The sequence below is a fragment of the Chironomus tepperi genome, unplaced genomic scaffold (genome assembly GCF_022539635.2).
Source record: "Chironomus tepperi strain 1889 unplaced genomic scaffold, CSIRO-AGI_Ctep_v1 contig_335, whole genome shotgun sequence".
In the NCBI taxonomy this organism is placed as follows: domain Eukaryota; kingdom Metazoa; phylum Arthropoda; class Insecta; order Diptera; family Chironomidae; genus Chironomus; species Chironomus tepperi.
The window spans coordinates 988,999-1,004,084 of record NW_027226457.1 but is presented as its reverse complement, the minus strand read 5'-3'; the positions used below and the strand labels follow the sequence as shown (position 1 = coordinate 1,004,084).

At 31.2% G+C, this 15,086-nt stretch overlaps 1 protein-coding gene across 2 annotated transcripts in view; it reads right to left on the bottom strand.

Moving 5' to 3' along the window:
* Window positions 1-15,086, bottom strand: part of GlcAT-P (Glucuronyltransferase P) — a 61,081-nt gene that overhangs the window by 29,060 nt on the left and 16,935 nt on the right. Inside the window, exons 2-4 of one of the 2 annotated variants that reach the window (XM_070644207.1) lie at window positions 7,930-8,028; window positions 7,619-7,758; window positions 4,910-5,194 (exon numbers count right to left, since the gene is read on the bottom strand). In XM_070644207.1, coding sequence (XP_070500308.1) covers window positions 4,910-5,194; window positions 7,619-7,753 — 420 coding nt within the window. In that variant the 5' untranslated portion in view covers window positions 7,754-7,758; window positions 7,930-8,028. Of the gene's footprint in view, window positions 1-4,909; window positions 5,195-7,618; window positions 8,029-15,086 lie in introns of both variants that reach the window. The other variant, XM_070644208.1, reaches the window with a different exon arrangement.

Below are 15,086 nucleotides of genomic sequence, written 5' to 3'. Positions count from 1 at the left end.
TCAAATTTCGATGTATTTCTAGGAACGATTTACATTTTCACATAAATTGATTTAAAATTTCCTAGAATTATTAATGAATGCAGAAAAATCGAGAATCGAAACATTACATGAGGTAAATTACGTAAATGTTTCGATTGGGGCAGTTCACTTACATAACGCTCATTCACTTACATAATGCTTATTCACTTACATAACGCTCGTTCACTTACGTTTCGCTCGTTTACTTTCGTAAGTAAACGCTACAAAATAAGTGAAGGACCCCCTAGAATCGCATAATTATTAATGCATGATATTTAATGGAGTTTATTCTAAAAATATAAGAAACAGAAAGAATTGATTCAATTTTCATAAACATTCGTAAAACATTTCTAGAAATATCTAATAGCATCCATTTATCTCATTATAATGAAAAATTTAAGGGTTGCCGTTCTGAGAAAAAATTTAGAAGCTTGCAATTTTTCATGAGAATATAAAAATATTTTTCCAAGTCTGTTCATTTTGCTTTAAGCTACGATTCTGCTCGAATTCTCATGTAATGATGATTTAATTATTTTGAATAATTTGCCATTAATAGTATTCCTAAATTCTGGGAATATTCGAGACCTTCTCATGAGAATCAAGGCCCACATGAGATTCAAGACCCCATAACCCACTGGATATGCCCCTGAATACCCAAAATAATAACCATTAATATAAAAAGTCAATAAAAATGCTCCTTTATTATCCCAAAACTTCAAATTCCTTAACTCGTTATCCATTTCTTCCCTTATTTTTCGATGATAATAATTTATTCCTGTATGGTAGTTGCAGCTTCCCTTTTAAAAGTTATTCATGAAAATTTTTCCTATATAAAAATTGTAATATTACATTTCCCAGTGCTAGACGATATCTTAAACTTTTTTTCCTCATTTTCTCTTTCTCGCACTTTCAATTCAAAAGGGGGATTACAACTTGTTGAGATCACTTGTTTGTTTCTGTGGGATTATTTCTTTATGTGTTGAAATTTTGCTGTTCGGAGCAGTTTGGGAATGATGTCAAGGACTATGAAGTGGTGGATATGAACTGGGGCTACAAAATAGTGATCTTAGTATGTCCTAATTGGCAACTGATATCCAGCGATAAGGCCTGATCCAGGAGACATCTGAACGAGGGTCCTACAAGGTAAATCCTAAACGTTCATATTTCAACTGACATTACTTATAAACAACCCACAAAATTTAAGAAGAATCAAAGTCGAGTGTGAAGAAAATTAGATTGCTTGATTTAAAAACTAACTTGAAGATTGTGTATATTTATTTTATTTATTTAGGAAGCTGAACGATGAACTTAACATCAATTGCTGTGAGTTTGTTAACTTCTTTAGAGCATCAGATAATATAAAAAAGAATTTTAAGTTCAACACACGAATCCAATTAGTGATCTTAAAAAATTAGCACTAATTTGCAACTTAGTAACTATATTGCGCATAATAGAAATGGGAAATTCAGACAACAAACCTGGAAATCCCCCTTATTCAATTCCAACGAAAGCCATACAAGCACAAATTGCATAATTCGGTGAGTGAAAAAATTAATGGCATTTTTATTCCCATACCAACATTTCTCCTCGTTATGTCTACGACGACGTCCATAAAAAGCATTTTTTTCGCATTAAGAAGTAGACGAGAAGGGAGTAAAAGGGGGGAAGAAAGATGAATGGTATTTAAATCTACTCTGTTTGCATTTTGTGATATAAATCTATTATGCAAATAAAATAACATTTTTGCGCAAAGCTCAAAAACATTTAATATTAAAAAGGACTGTAGAAATAGTCGACTTGTGGAGGTTGTAGACTCTAGACTCATGAGAAGGTAGGTTGAGGGAGGGATAAGAGCGACAAAAACGCTTTAATAAATAAATTTTGCGACAATTGCAGTATTATGCTGCCTTTTATGGTGCATAATAAGAAGATATCCGGAAAATGAGTTGTTTAATCCAATAACAGTCTGCCTGTAGCATTGTCTGCAGTGTCTGCATGAAAAATCTTTTTTAAAATCGTCATAAATTTCTCGATTTTATGTTCGCAACGAGATCATCCATTTTACGAGCTTAACTTCAACTTAAAATAAAAAAAGCTCCATAAAATAATATATACTACATAAGTAAATGCGCTAACATATTCAATTCACGTCAAAACATCACTTGTTCTTCTTATTGTATACATTTATACTTTTGCTTGGTGAGGTTGACTGGCTGGCAGAAAGCCCTCTAAAAAATTTTATCACATTAATTCTAATTTCGTATATATGCTCAAAATACACATATATTTATACATTTATTCACAAACACCGAATAAATAAACAAATAACAATAATAATACGATACAAAAAAAGGAACAACAAACTATACATATATAGATGTGTATGGTGAAAAAGTGGTACATGCACACAAAACATATTCTAACTTAAATGTGACACAATCAAAATAGTACAATGAAAAAGTGAACTGAGTGAGTGGAAAAAGAGGAGAGAAAAGAAAGGAAAGAAAAACATATTGGCAATTAAAGTTAATGTGAAAAGGCATGTTAGACGTGGAACAACATCAAATTAGTGCTAAACAATGGATAGAAAGGGCTTGTAAATGAATGACATGGTAATAGATGAAAATGTGTATACACAGTTGAGATAAGAGATCTAGAGATTCTGGAGTTTCGTATATTTTGAGAGGTTTTTGTGGATTGAATTTGTGTATTTTGGAAGGTTTGTTTAATTCATTTCATAGAAAATATATTTTGGAGTTAAAGGTTTGGCAATTGTTGAACATATTCTACTAGTTTGGAACCGGTTCGACTAGTTTTTAACCGATTCGACTAGTTTTAAACCAATTTGACTAGATTTGAACCGATTCGATTAGTTTCCACTAATTTAAAACCGATTCGACTAATTTTGAATCAATTTGACCATATTTGAATCGATTTGACTAGTTTTGAACTGATTTGATTAGTTTTGAGTAGATAAGTCTAGTTCTAAACTGATTTATCTAATTATGAACTAATTCAACTAATTTATAACAAATTAGAAATAAATTTAATCAGTTACAACTTGTTTTGAACACATTTTTAATAACATTTCGATAAATTTCAATCTAATTTTCATTAATTATCCCAAACAAATAACAATCCTGAATCATAACAATTTCAAACAGTGAATTTTCCAATTATTTTTCACTAATTCGGTTAGCCAAGAACAAATAAACTTCAAAAACTGCTAAAAATTTTACAAAATAAATTTTAATTAATGAAACTAATTCCGTTCCAATCCATATTTGCGATATTCAATCACGATTTGGACATTTAATGTGGTAATCAATATAATTATCGAATGATATTGATTTTATTGCTGATTTGACCGATTTATTTCATTGTTCATTACTTTCCTATTGTTTTTAAAAATAATTTCATGTGGGTTGGATATATTTTGGGTAATTTCGTATTTAAGTTTGGTTTCATTTTTATAAAAAATCTTTAAATCCCCTCAAGCTGATGTGATGTATTAAAAATGCATGATTTTGCCTGCAGTCGGAATTAACTAATTGTGCTTTCGTTATCTTTACTTTATGAATATTTGAATAATTTATAAAAATACATTTTCATACCCTTAGTCCAGGTTAATAAAAATTTCATAAGTCGAGCCAATTTTTACACCCACGATGTCACGTAATTACAATAAATATAAAAAGGGAACGTGGAATTTTTAAAGATAAATTACTTAAAATTAATCATTCTGTTTCTGCAAATGCATTTTGCACTTGTTTTTGGTGTTAAATTCACCGACACTTTGAATTTATTTTAATCATAGCTTATTTATTCCATAAATTTACACGTATTGAAATAAAAATTCATGAATAAATCACGACTCTTTTTTAGACTTTTATGTGATATGACAAAAAATGATATAAAGTCATATACTAGAATATCAAATGAGGGTCATAACACGTATCAAAGAATATATTTTGAGCTGATTTAAAAAGGTTTCGTGCCAATTACAAATCACGATATGGAATTAATAAGGCTAGTTGTGGGGTAAAAACATAATCGTGAGTAATTTTTGAAATTGGATACAACAACCTAGTTAATTTAATTGTAATGTTTTTGAAAACTGGGGTGAGAAGAATATTGAAATTCAGACTTAATGATCTTTTGAACCGGTTCAAAACTAAAAATATAATTGTGAACCGGTTTAATACACAATTATGAATCGGTTCAAATCTAGTCATACAATTTTGAACCGGTTCAAAAATAGTCATACAACTTTGAACCGGTTCAAAACTAATAATTCAATTTTATTTCATACAATTTCCCAAACAAGGCCAATCCTTTTCTAATATTAAACACAAAACCCAATCTTTTCATCAACATATCTAGAACTTCCCAATGGAATAACAAAGAACAAATTAATCCCCCCAATGTACGCCCCTCACCCTAAATCAAAGAAATCAATTCTCAATTAAGCCACAAGTAAAAGTTTCTTCTTTCATGTATCAAATTGTTTTCCCTCGTGCCTTACTCCCAAAGTCTTAAAATCAAATGCTAACCCACATTAAAAATGTGATTATCGAATTTCATCACACTTTAGAATCTCTAGATGTACAACAGAAAACAGAAAAGCTTGACAAGAAGCCACATTCATTTATTTTACAACAACAAAAGGTTTAATTTTTGTTGGAGGGTCGTTCATAAATGACGTAAACATTGTTCTATGATAATATTGAGCTAGTCAATGAACCAGATAGATTCACATCATTTTTGAACGACCCCATTAGCGAAAAAAAATAATAAAATAGAAAAGATAAAAGGCAAAGAAAGCGGAAGTGACTAAACGGATGAAAGAAAAAAAGTTAAAATTATACATTAAAAGAAAAGACATATTTACATTTATGCTAGACGTAAAACTTTTCACACTGTTTGTGTTTAAAATAGGCGAATGATTATTTGATGGATTGTGTTGAGGCATCACAGGAGTAGAAGTAGAAGTAGGAGAAACTTTATGTGAATGTTTACTTGTAAATGATTGTTTTGTTAAATTATTCAATGATGAAAACTGATTAGAGGAAAGGAGATCTGTTGATGATTGTGTGGTTTTATTGTTGCCTGATTTATCTGTTGGAGGAAGATTTGTCGTTGTTGTGGTTGTTGATGTTGATGATGTTGTTATAACCTAAATATACATTATATTATACATACATACACATATACCGCATTGAAATTTCACAGGTTTTAGAGTTTTCTAGAGAATTAACGACTTTTACAGGGTTGGAAACATTGTGCTAAATAATAAAAGTATTTCTGAAGCTTAGACAGTGATGTTGGAATGTTATGGATGTTGATATTACAATAAATGTCTCTCTTTGATTGACAAAGCTTGGATCGTCGTGTGGCACGTTTGTTATTCATTACTGTATAGTAATAAACGTACAAAGTGTCCATTAAGGAGCACAAGACAAATTTGTCCTCAAAATTGCCAATTTCAGCTTCTAAAAGCTTCTTTACATCATTTTATGATCAATTTACATTACAAACAGCTGAGTAATGGCACCAACTGCTTACGACATTGTCAACCCAATGTAAATTGAACCATATTTTACCGACAGCTTATAAAAATTGTCTTTTTGCATTGATGTCAATGCAATAACACTGTCAATTTATGGGTTTAGATGTAAAAAAAAATTCAATTTTAAAATTCCCCAGCCAAGCTGTGTCAAATTTTATTGCATTTCAAATTATTGAATATTATTCTAAATTTTTCAAAGAGCATTACTTATGTTATTTATGCATTCTGGAGTGTACGAACAATGAACATGCTTAATTTAGTATTCATACTCATGGGCATGCTCTTTGTCTGTTCAGAATTGCATGTCTTAATAAATCAACTACAATAATCCATTAAGCTTTCAACTTTAGCTTCTAACCCGATCGGTACATATTCAAATGATGCCACTACGGTGATGAGGCGGCAGTAAACTAAGAACCAAGTGAGGCAAATTTGGTTTTTTTCGTCAAGTGCCTGTCACTTGATTCTAAGTATTCTGCCAACTCGTCATCGTAGTGGCAACATTGCAATATGTGCCAACCGCGCAACATCCTCACATCACTGTCAAACTTCATAATTTTGACATTCTAAATTCATTTTCCAACCCTGCAAATGCAGAAAGATGAGAAATATTTTATGCTATGTTAATATTGTTCCTGCTAATGCTGGATGATTATAAAGATAGATTCTCATTAAATATTTAAACAAAATTCACAAACAGAAATAAACAAAAATCATAATAAGTACAAACTGAAAAAAAGAATACAATTTTAAATGTTTCCCCAGCCAATAGATGAAGGTAGACTAAAGTCACATAAATTAATGATTATTATTTCAAGCCAAAAATTTATAATTTTGTGTGTTTACGCATTTCAATTAATTTCATTTTCACATTTTCTACTTTAAATTCATACCGAATTATATTCTGATTATATTGACGATATTTATTGTCAATGGGACGAATTAAAAAAATACTTTTTTATAGCATTCATAAATATTGTTTATTTATTTTTATTATTGCTATTTATACCTTCGCATTTGGTGTGATTCAAAAATATTGACGATTGTCGTGCAAGCAATTTTGGTTAAATGATCTCCATATATTAGCTAAATGAGCTTTTTTCCTGACTTTGAACTCTCATTCAGTCCCAAAATCTAATGTAGTGGAAATTTGCTACTAAATTAGTTTAGGCATACGTATTTCAATATTATTAGTTCCATTCGACTATTTGAAATGGAAATCCCCTCTTACACCTTTTGCATGAACCTTTTCGATTCATAAATTTTCAATATTAAGGAGTTCACTTCCTTTACAAATGTTTTTTCCATTTCCAATATTGTTTTGTTTTTCTCTGTTTAATATGTATAAATCCTTGATTACACGTCAGCTTGTAGCTTTTATTTTTGTTTTTCAATAAAAATGAATTGAAACATTCTTGTAAATTCAGTGTAAATCCTTAAAAGGATACTTGATGCTTATGGAACTTATTGATTTTTTTGTTGTTGTTTGTTTATGGAAATTGGGGCTCATAATTTGTATGTTAATAGGCTATTGTTGAGTAATATAGACTGTTATTTAGCTTTAGGTCTTTTAGTCCTGTTTTGGGTCCTGTTGGGTTTCAGTAGTCAGTCAACCCTCAAAAAAGTCCTCTCAAATTTCTGAATCACACCAAAATGACATATCAGCATAAAAAATTTCGAATTCATATCATTGCAATTGAAATTATCAACACCAGAGATATAATCCGGAATGATAAACTCATTAACTATATGCATTGTATCAATGAAATTGTAAAGTATGAAAATTTTCGTATGTTTTATATTAAACAATGAAAATAAAACAAATAATAATAATAATAATGTCATTAACGTAAATGAGGAAATATAAAAAAAGAACATTTTTTTTTAAAATGATAAAAAATTATAAATTCAGCCAATTAAGCATAATGCAATTTTGATTGTTATTAATGGAAATTTGTAATTATCACCTACTACACAACAAGTGCAATAATAATATTAAATAGGTTTGAAATTCAAAAATAGAAAACTTACGTCATTAATTGATTGTTGTTGCAGTGATATCATCCTAGGTATCGCCATATGATACTGATACAGAAATATACAAATTGATGACAGAATGAATGTCAGGTACAGTGTTTTGTATGATGTTCGCATTTTGAGAGACATTTGAACTTAACAAAAAAACAAAAATTTTTGTATGAAAAACTTGTTCTTTAATTCCTAAGTCTTAATATATCCTGCAACAGTGGATTTTGTTGATGGAAAAGTTTGTGAATGTGGAATGTTTGCAGATTATGTGATGTTGCTAGAATGTAGAACGAAACAAAAAAAAAGTGTTTTACAGTCGTTGAGCTGTCTACGAAAAGTGTTCACATGCCGCTGTTCCGCTTTTGATTGTTACATAACATTTGCGTCCATGTACGTTGATGCCCTCGTACTTTCTGTAAAAAAGAAGGTGGAAAAAATGGAACACGTGTTAATGAAAATATTAAATTAAAAATATTCAGCATGCATTAATCATGTTATCATTCACAACATGCTTATTTATAGCTCCAACTCACTCACTCACTACCAATTATATTCATTTTATATGCAAATTTTTTTTTATTATTATTTTAATTCTCCTACATCGTCCTCGCACATCCATTCTACCACGCACACACACACCACGTCTGAACCGACTTGCCATGAAGCTCTTTTCAATCATTTTAATTTAATTTTCGCCAGCAAATGCTGCTATACATCATATCAACTTGGAAAAAAAAATACATAAAATTTAATAATAAAAAATGGAGTGTGAGAACAACAATGCAGGAGGACAAAAAAATTAAAAAGTAACAACAACTTTATTGTTTTTGAATATTCATGTTTGTGACGCATTTATATTTATGACGTATTTAAAATGGTGAAGATATGGGGTATGGAAATGTAAGGAGTCGATTGACTCAATTTAATAAATTCGAATAGCACAAGTTGGTTATTTGAACCCAAATCCGGCACCAGATCGGCATGACTCTCATATCGTATTCTACCCGAATTCAGCGCCAAATCGGAACCACGATGGATGGGGTCTGATTCTTGGTCGATTAACTGATTTGTGCTATTCATGGTTTTACCATCGAGGATTGCAAAAATTTGTCCTGCATCCAACTCAAACCTTAATCTACGATTCTACTACCAGAATTGCTATTAATACTCAGAATCCTTCCAGCAGCAGTACATTGAACTCAAACAAAGTTCTCGAACATAAAACTTTTAGATATGAAATGTAAACATTTCATTCAAATATCAATTAACTTAATTAAATGCAGACAAATTACATAAAAATCTTCTTTTCATAATGTTTATGACGCTTGCCGCCAATTTAATATAATTTGTTTACACCCACACAGACGGTACTTCCATGTAACAAGTAAATTTTCCTTGAAACACGTGATAAATTCAATTATTCTCATCAACTTTGTTGCTGATGGAATTTCATCCGAAAAATTGCGTTTAACTTGAAGTTTGCATACGACTTAGTATGATAATGGAATCATCGCTCGTTTTAGCATAAGTAAATAAAGGAGGAAAAGTTTGAAAATGATTGAAGTGGATTATACTTGATATATTGTTGCATGACTAAAAATACATCAAAATTTGAGAATCAAGACATATTTTGAGTCAGCGTCTTGTAAGGTCTAAAGTGTAAACGACCAAACCAGGTTAGGTCGTAGAGCCAAGGACCTATGGCATGTAGGTCAAATGATTTGCCACTTCGAACCCTGATATGATCCACTACACCCATCTTTCTTCGATAACATTCCATAAGGTCAAAGATATATGTTGAAAATCACGTAGGCAGTATCAATAACAGTGGATTTTTCGCATAATCAAAACAATAAAAATCAGTTCAGCTAAAACATCAAAATTCGAAGATAAAATAAGTTAAAATATGACGAATATAATATTGAATTAAAATTTCAATATTTTCCCTTCCAGCATGACGCGAAACAACTTTTCCTTCTTTTCATTTCAGCGATAAAAGCAAGAAAAATGTTTCAGTCAAGCCACCGTATAAAAGAAGGCGATGGATGCCGTTTTTTTATAGTACAAAAAAATATTTTCATCAATTTATCTCCATTTTCACAGACTTTTTTATGTTATCTCTATTCCTATCTCTCTCATACATATTCAATCTCATTTTTAGCGCAAATATTTCGGTATTAAACTTAAGCCCTTATAGAGGCGAAAGCGTTTATTAAATTAAAATTTCAATATAATGCAATGCAATGAAAGCTTTATGTACGGTACATATTTTTTACTACTTTTATCTTCTTTTTTTTTTCCTTCCATTATTTTTATCTTGTTCTACTCTCCCATGATTTCTCACTCATCCATTCATTCATTCTACCTTATTCAATGTTCAGTGTTTGTGCTTGCCGCTGTTACCTTGCTTCCTTTCATAGACACAGAAAGAGAAAAAATGGTAACGTAACGTAGAAAAAGCATAAATCATCAAAATATCTATGTATTTATACAATCACAATAGATTCTGTTCTTTTATGCGCTTTGCTAGTGTCCTTTATTGCGCTTAAACTTTTACATGTTCTCGCTTTTTTCTGCTGCCAAATATTCTTATTACATGCTTGCTTTCTTTGTTCACAGTTTTGAAAAATATATGAGATTCGCTGGAATTGGTCATTTTGTCAGGAAAATCATGAAATTATGAACATTAAAACTTTATCTTGTTTGTATGCTTTACAGGGGGATATTCAGGTGGGTAGGAGTCTCCTTCTAGTTAGGTCAAACTCAGCCCTTCTCTCCCTTTCCTTAAATGCGCCTTAACATAAACACTCCATACATCTTCCAACCAAATTCATAACTTATGTAAGCTTTTATTAAGCTTTTCTTTATACATCTCTATATTGCTGATAGTTTTGATCTGAATTTTATGATTGTCTCATTTCTGACCCTTTATGAATGTCACAATTTGTTGGTTGTGATTCGATGTTGTTCACTTTTATGATCGTTTGATGAGAGTCAAGTATTATTGAGATTATCGGTGGATGTGCTTTTTAAAGAAGTTAGAAATCACACATAAAACTCTTGAATGACTTTAAAAAGTTTACAAAACTTTTGCAAAAGTGCAACATATTGAAAGGTTTATTCCGATTCTTTCATCTGGAAAATTGGTAAGCATCTTTTTCAATTTTGTGTTGCTTGAGTTTTTTGTAAAAACAATTTTTTGGTATTGTTCTTAAAAGTTAATGTTCATAAAGATTAGAAACGATGGAAGTTTTGGAGCAATTCTTGTGAATTTAAATATTGTCTTGTTTTAAAGCTTTGATGCCTAAAGCTTTCTTGAAGAAAGTCAATGCTAGAGTGGGTTGGCTAAGCTACTTGAATCATGAATCCATTAAGTCGTCCAACAGTATTACATATACATACATATCACTAGTACCCTGCATACCAAGCCTGTTTCAAGCCTGCTTGGGTTCCTTCACTTCACCCCTGCACCAAGTCTTAGTCAACATTCTAATTTTAAAGACATTGTTATTCAACCACAAAAAATCAGATAGGCAGTAAAACAAGTCAGTCACTGACTGCCAATGGCAATTTTCAATTTAAATTCAAGTCCAAGCTACATCAATCTTAAGCTACATTTCCTCCAAAAAAAAATAAAATCTGTACCACTTGCCTTCCAAGAAGTTCAAAGAAAGTGAATTCGGGTCGAAATCAAAACATGCAAATTTTATAAGGAACGAAAACTAAAAGTCATCAAAATCCATTATCCATAAAAGCGCATTTTTTCTCATTCTACCCATAAAAGAAGGAGAGAAGAAATGGAAGGGAAAAAGGTCATATAAAGTGGATGCTTGAAGAAATATTTTTTTGAAATGTGAAAACAATACATAATGCAACGTGCTGCTGTTATCGCTGTTAACTTATGAAATAATATAAAAAAAGAGAAATAAGACGACATGAAAGAGGAAAATCAATATTTGAAATGAAAGGATAAATGGATTCGTTCTTGTACAGTCTACAATCCTCTTCCTTCTTCTTGCAATTCATTTTTCATTCGTCTTCAATCTTCTCAGTGTACATATATGTGCGGATATGTATGAATTTTCTGTCACAAAAGTTTATCGTCATTCAATTATATCGATACATGTTTGATGATGGCAGGCACACATATATAACGTATATATCGATGAAGTAGATAGATGATGATGTATAAAGATAAACAAAAGGACCAGAAGAATGGATGGAGAAGTGGAGAAGTAGAGAAAAAGTTTCGTTAAAAGCCCGCACGAAAATAAAAAAATGAAAAAGTTCCATCCATTATGTTACTGAAAAGATTCTGTCTTCCCATTTTTAGCACATTTTCTTCAAGTGATTGTTGAAAGGATTTTTTATTGTCTGCACACTCTTCTGTTCATTTCCGAGAAATCGAATTCTGATGAGTTGATGTTCGTTTTTTGGTCATTTAATTGTACTACTGTATGCTGTCTGAAGAATGGATTATGGCTTGGGGAATAATTGAGAGCTTTAATGTCAAATTTGTTGTAAAATCTAATGTGGTTATGGTGTGTAAATTGAAATAAGAGATTTGAGGACGACAAATCATTTTAAGTGTGCTATGTAAAGTTAAAAGGATTTCATGTTCATCTACTGACACTAGAAGTGGTTTGAAAGTTCTGTGGTATTGCTGTGTCAATGTCATGTGGATAGATCATCAGAATCGAATTTCTTCTAATTCATAACTCTTTGTATTGACTGTATATCATCACTAGACTGCCTTGAAAGTGTTGGAATCTACCAACGAATATTACTGCCAGTTCAGTTTGCAAACTCTCAATTGAGATCCATGGACCATGGCCTTCTTGAAAGAGCTTCTACAGGTCGTCTTATAACATATCCAGCCCAGAACAAAAAAATAAGCTTTAAATTCCAATGAGGAAAGCAAACAAAAGCGCGAGCTTTTCATTCATCTTCATCCCACTTCAACTTTGATATTTGAATGTGTTTATCGATAACCAAGAGGAAGAGGAAGAAAAGTTCCTTAAAATTTACTTCACAAATACCAATATCACTCAGTAAACAATCCACGAGTAGAACAAGAAAAAAAATTATGCCTAAGTAAGCAAAAAATGTAAAAGATATATAAACACACATACACACACAAGTATCTGTGACTGCTTGTCATGAAATCCCCATTGAGAATAAATGATTCTGTTGACTTTACAGAAAATAAATCACAATTTTTCATGCACATTAAAATTAGACTCATGTGTATCTGCTTATTTCCTTTCTTATTATTATTATCATTAAATTTTTGTGCGCACCTATGAGCATGCATATTTGTCTATAAAATATCAAAAAAGCTTTCATCATAATTGCTGCCATAATAATGCTAAGGATGTTGAACTCTCACGTGTCAAAGATATAATTTATATAGATGAAAATCTTTTCTATTTTCTCAAGTTTTTCACTTAGTTTCTGGTAATATTTCTTATACGTTTCTCCTTTTTCCGGGTCTTGCTTGTCACCCTGACTTGACTGTGATTGATTGTAGGCGGAATAACTTTAACTTTTTATTCATTCGTCTTTAATTTGCTCGCCCAATTCCTTTTTAATCTCCCCATCTACTACTCATTCTCGTGTGCTTCATTATGACCTTTTTATGGAGATTTGAATGTTGCCAATCAATTTAACTTCAACACAAAATTGCTATTAAAATTTATGAGATAGCATAAAGCGTTTAGAATTTTATTAAAAACTTTTGTCTTGAAAATTAACTTTCATAAAAGTTTTCCCTTTCCTTATTTCGCCTGATGATGATGATGTTGCTGCTGATGCTACTGCTGTTGCAATTTTGCTTCCCTTCATTTCGCTGAAAACTGTGTACATGCTAAGTGTATTTCTTTAAAATTTTACTTTATAACAAGTGCCTTAGGGGGTCATTTGCTTGTTATGTAACGCTCCTAAGGAAGGGAGGGGGAGTGGGGTTCAAGATTTTGTTACGTTTCAAAGAATCTTGGAGATTTTGTTATGTGTTATGATAAGAAGTAGATGGGGGTGAGAGGGTCAATTTTTCTAGTCTTGTTACGTAATTAGTTAACGATCCCAAATTCTAGTTCTTCTTCTTTATTTAATATTTTTGTACTCTTTCTCGTATCGTTTTATCTGTACAAAATGAACTGAGCTTGAGAAAATTTCAAATAGAATACATGATGTGCTGTAGAATTTACCTAGATGGTTATCTCATCTTAATCTCATAGGAAATAACCCGGACGATAAACGGTTTAGAAAGGACTTATAATCCGGTCTCAAGTCGACTCAACTCTAGCCTGACGCTGGATATCATCAAATTTGGCACAACGCGATCGTCAAGCTGGCCTGGTTCCAGATTTTCGACTATTTCTACGACGAATGCTTTCCGGGTTATATCGCAATGTTACCAAATCTTAAAAACTACAATTAATTACTTTCTTGCTCTAAACTTTATCAATTCCAACACCTTTGAAATTCTGAAAATTTTTCATATTCTAGTCCATAAATGTCTATCAAACAAAAGTTTCTCAGAAACTATAAAAAGATGAAGAAAATGAAAAGTTTTTCACATTCTTCCCAGTTTTCGACTTTTTTTATTATTTCTATTTCCTTCCTTATTTTCTCCTTTTTCCTTAATTAATAATAAAGCTCCATATTAATTTTAATGACATTATTCAATTAACTAATTTTACGTATATACATGTTGGTGTTACATAGAGACATAAAATATATTTATATATGTATTGTCTGCCCTCCATGTTATATCATCGATGAACCGTAAAATTATTCGAGAAAGTAAAGCAAAGAGTGAGTGAGATGGAACGAGAAAGGAACAGAGCAAAAGGAAAATTAATAGTCATCTTACGGCATTAGAGGATGTAGAATGTCATAAATCTTTGCAAGAGGAAAAACCAAATGTGCTGCTTCGATGAAACCATATCCTATCCCAATATGTATAGTTTTTTATTTTTCATAAAAATTACTGCAGTACCGCAGCAGAACGGGTAAACATACCGAGGATCTAGATGAAAAATATTGAGGAAGAGTGCGACGATTATATCATAGATTCCGCTTAATTGAACTAAATAGATTATTTTTTGCACTTTATAAAATATTTGAACGGCAAACTACTAGCTTAGTCAATTTATTTATTTATTATGCAGAACTAACCGAGATTTATCGAAACTTTTTTTCAATGTTCGAGTTTTTTTTATCAATTTTCAGGAAAAATTATCAAGTGTGGAAATATTATGGGGTTTATTGACTATGGCGCACATATAGTGATGCTTATTGTATAAATTTTATTTTGAGTATATGGCCCGAACAGGCAATGAGCATGTTCTCGAGAGTTTGCGCTACTTAAACATACTAGTCCATACTAATTCTAAAAGTCCGTTAAATCAATTAACATCCCTAGCACAGCATCCAAACATGAACCAAAACTCATCCACAAATTCTCGCC